General features: G+C 40.9%; 1 protein-coding gene across 1 annotated transcript in view; it reads right to left on the reverse strand.

The window, feature by feature from the left end:
* USP25 (ubiquitin specific peptidase 25) overlaps window positions 1-1,785 on the reverse strand; it is a 115,086-nt gene extending 113,301 nt beyond the window's left edge. Inside the window, exon 1 of the mRNA XM_021714742.1 lies at window positions 1,771-1,785. Within this exon, the coding sequence (XP_021570417.1) occupies window positions 1,771-1,785 (15 nt within the window). The remainder of the gene's footprint in view (window positions 1-1,770) is intronic.
* Window positions 1,786-4,284: the final 2,499 nt, after the last annotated feature.

Raw genomic sequence — 4,284 nt, forward strand, 5'->3', positions numbered from 1 at the left:
CCCTCCTTAAAAGCCTAACGCAGAAGAGCGTCAGCACCAAAGACGACGAGGAGGGAGGAGGAAAGACGGAGGCAGGAGGAGTGAGGAAGCCCTGAAGAGATCAGTCCCCTACCTGTAAACCTTCACCCCAGAGAACACTACTTGCTTTTTTGGTCATACAAGAAGCATGAACAGCACTGCCAAGAATGCTTGGAAGAGTATTAACTTTCACCTAAAAACTGTATTCAAGATGGACAAGAATAAGCTAATGCCAACACCAAATTCCCCCAAAGATCATATGGACACTTAGCACAGGACACCATGACCACAGGGAGCTGCACTGATCTCTGCATCCCCAATGGTCTGGGCCCCCTACCCACCTTACAGCCCAGAAACCACACAGTTGACCAGCATCATCTCATGTGCTGCTTTTACCTAGCCAGTTGCAGCCCCGCGTGCTCAGAGGCATTGGTACTTTCCTTCTGAAGTCACTCAGCAAGAATGAAAAAAATGTTCATTTCATCAGCTCCACAGTCTTGCCATTGGCTTCAAGTACTACTGCACTAGGAAGAAAGCCCAGAAGTCAGTTCTGGGAATCTTCATGGTGTTACCAGAATAGGCACAGAGTGTCTACTGGTCTCATGCGCCAGTGCAGGGCTGCTTCCTCCATCTAAAGACAGGATTTTTAAACCTGATGCAGTAGACTAGGAGTGGAGGGACCCCCCCCCTTAAAAAGTGGAATTATTTTTTGGAGGATGGGCATCTTGTTCAGGTTTCCTCCACCAGGTAAGTGTTCAAGGAAGCCATCAGCATCAGTGTACCAGCTTGTGTTGCTGTGACAGGCTGTGTTTGGCTTCAGTTAATTTTTTTTTTTTTTTTGGAGATTTTTTCAATGTGTTTGCCCACTTCATAATGGGTGATTTACAAGTACACCTGTCCACACCTTGCTGAGTATTCAGCAACCTTTTACAAAAACAGCATGACCCCCATGCCCCACCATTCTCTTTATTCACGAGCTCTCACTCCAGCGATGATTTTTTGTTTTCCTGGATAAAAAAGTTCTCAAAGGGAAAGATTTTGCTGATGTGGAAGAGGTAAAACAAAAAAAGGCAGAAGTAGTAAAACGCATCAAAGCTGACGAGTTTAAAAACTGTTTTGAGCAATGGAAAATGGGTCTCTAAGAATACACAATTTTTTTAATAAACACATTCCGCGTTTCTTGTTTCCTTTCTTTCCATCCTCTTCCTCAGCCCTGCCCTAGTCCAGTCTTTCTACAAGGCCTCACAGGAAAACTTAAGGGCCTTACTGCAGAGATACAGAGACTCAGCCCAGAGGCCTCACAGGTAGACACAGAAAGCCTCAGGCCTTCACTTCAGTCCAGTGTTTCAGTAACACCACCTCAAATAACTAAGACATTATATTTTTCATGTATTCTAGCATGAGTTAAGACGAACAAACATTTGTATTTGAGTGTACAGTTGGTTCTCACCCTGGAGTTACCATAGCAAAGGTCCTGGCCACTAATGCTACATCATTCCTGGTTCCTTTCTGAACACCCTGCCCCGCCAAGTCTCTTCTGTTTCAGTGAGACCTAGTTCTCAGCTCCTCAACCAATTATGCACTGATGGTCTAGTGCCCCTCACTATACCCCATCCACTACCAGACTGAACGGCAACAACAATGATCCAACATGCATAGTGGAGTTTTCTTAATTCAAGCCCAAGTGTCTCTTCTTGTCTTCAGATGAACCAAAAACTGTGAAAAAGATCTTAGTCAGCCCAATTTACTTACCTCTCCACAGTCCATCCCATCTATGCTCTACTCCTCCAAGTTCTTTTCAAACTTCCAAACCAACCAAAATGTGAAAATATTTCTGTACCTGTGTAACAAAATATGCATTCTAAAGATTTCTCATGTATACGTGCAATTGCTTATTAAAAAGATGTTTAATGCTTAGCTTGAGAAATGATGAAGAAATGGGATCTCATTCTTCAGCAATGTGCCTTTTTTTATATTTTTGCCATTTTAAGACTTGGAAGAACAGACAGTTACTGTTATTGCTAATCCTTAAGACTGTAAAACTAAATGTCTGAGATGCAATGTTTAAAAAAATTTAGAAATAAGCACACAAAAGGTATCTAATACCATTAATCATTAGCGAATGCAAATATTACAATGACATAAGAGTATATATTCACTAACTGGCTAAAACACAAAAGGTTAGTAATGCCAAATGTTAACAAAAATGTGGAACCAAATGGAATTCTCATATATTGCTAATGAGAATATACGATGGTAGAGTCACTTTGGACAACTATGGAGAAATATGATGCCCAAATAGGACAACTGGATAAATTATACTGAGGAAAGGGCCTCAGGGTGATTTACAGATGTTTCAAGAAACATACTGATCACAATAAGAGTCATAAAAGCTTATTGACCACTGTAAATCATTATTGTAAACTAACCTTTAGCTGACCACTGTGAATGCTGTTAACCATTGCTGTAATTTAACCCTACCTTAAAGAACAGATTGCCACATCAATCAACCATCTTGCAGACCCCTTGTACAACATGTAGCTAACTTCCCTTTCCAAACCCCTCGCACAGCATGTAGTCAACTTCCCTCTCCAGACCCCTTGCACACAGCACATAAACTCCTCCGGCACAGCCCCATAAAACTGCCCTTTAGTCCCTGCTTCTTTGAAGATAGGCTCCCTTTTGCAGTACTGCCCATTGTTCCCTCACAACACATCTTGCCTTTAATAAATCTGCATTTCTTTTTTCTTTCTTTTTTTTTTTTTTTTTTTTGAGTTGGAGTCTCACTCTGTCGCCCAGACTGAAGTCTAGTGGCACACTCCCGGCCACCACAGCCTCCACTTGCTGGGCTCACGCGATCCTTCCGCCTCAGCCTTCCAAGTAGCTGGAACTACAGACGCACGCCACCACGTCCAGCTAGTTTTTGTGATTTATTGTAGAGACGAGGTCTCACCAAGTCGCCCAGGCTAGTCTCGAGCCCCCGGGCTCAGGCAAACCTCTCGCCTCAGCCTCCTAAAGTGCTGGGATTACAAGCTAAGACACTGCACCCAGCCAAATCTGCCTTTCTTAATTCACAACTATCTTGGTAAATTCCTTTACCCCCCCAACTCCAGTCTCAGCCAGTCTTAACAGAACAATAACAATTTAGCAATATCTTTAACAACTCCATGCCTATGTATTTGCCCAAGAGAAATACAAATATGTCTACTCAAAGGCCTGCTTGTGATATTTTACACATAACAACATTCTATATATATGAGTCAAAAACTGCAAACAATCCAAAAGTTCATCAAGAGATACAAGAATACACAAATGTGGGAATACTTAATAATAAAATATCACTCAGCAACAAAAAGAAACTACTGATAAATGCAGTAAGACATAGCTCAACATAAAAAACATTTTGCAGCTGGGCTCAGTGGCAAGATCTCGTCTCTACAATAAATCAAAAATTAGCATGCACCTGTAGTTCCAGCTACTCAGAAGGCTGAGGCGGAAGGATTGCTGGAGCCCAGCAGGTCAACACTGGGATGACCATGAGTGTGCCACTGCACTCCAGCCTCGGCGACATAGTAAGACTCCAACTCAAACAACAATAACAACAACAAATTTGCTGAGCAAAAGAAATCAGATTTTTTAAAAAAAGAAGCTTTATACTCATTTATGTGAAGAGCTTGAACAGCCAAAACTGATCTACCATGATAGAAATCAGATGAATAGTTGCCTGGCACAAGGAAGGTAGTGACACTAAATGAGAAAAGAGACACAAGAAAAACTTTTGGAGTGACAGAAATATTCTGGATGCCCAAATTCATCTAATTATACACTTTAAGTGTAAATTATACCACATTAACTTTAAAGAAGTCAGGACAGCAGCTGCTAGAAGAGAAAGACAGCTTGGGTGAGGCACAAAGGAAACTTTCAGGACAATAAGAGAGTCTGCTTCATGTCTACAAAGTGGTACAAAGGACAGAGATCTTATTATATTTCTTTAAATTGTATATAAGTTTTCATATACTATGTTGATCCCAAAAGAATCCTTCAGAAATTATAAATATACAAACATACATACCAAAACAACAAATAGGAAGACTGTAACTTTAACATGTACAATTGTTTCCCAACTCCTTAATGCATCTATTCAATGAATAGAAAGAAGACTACAAGAAACTCAAAGGCAAAGAAAGGAAAACAAAGAGCTTCATTAAAAAGTAGGCAAAAGACATTAATAGACACTTCTCAAAAGAAGATATACGGGCAGCCAAC

Source organism: Carlito syrichta, unplaced genomic scaffold, assembly GCF_000164805.1.
Source record: "Carlito syrichta isolate Samal-C Ts95f unplaced genomic scaffold, Tarsius_syrichta-2.0.1 Scaffold97002, whole genome shotgun sequence".
NCBI classification, from domain to species: Eukaryota; Metazoa; Chordata; class Mammalia; order Primates; family Tarsiidae; genus Carlito; species Carlito syrichta.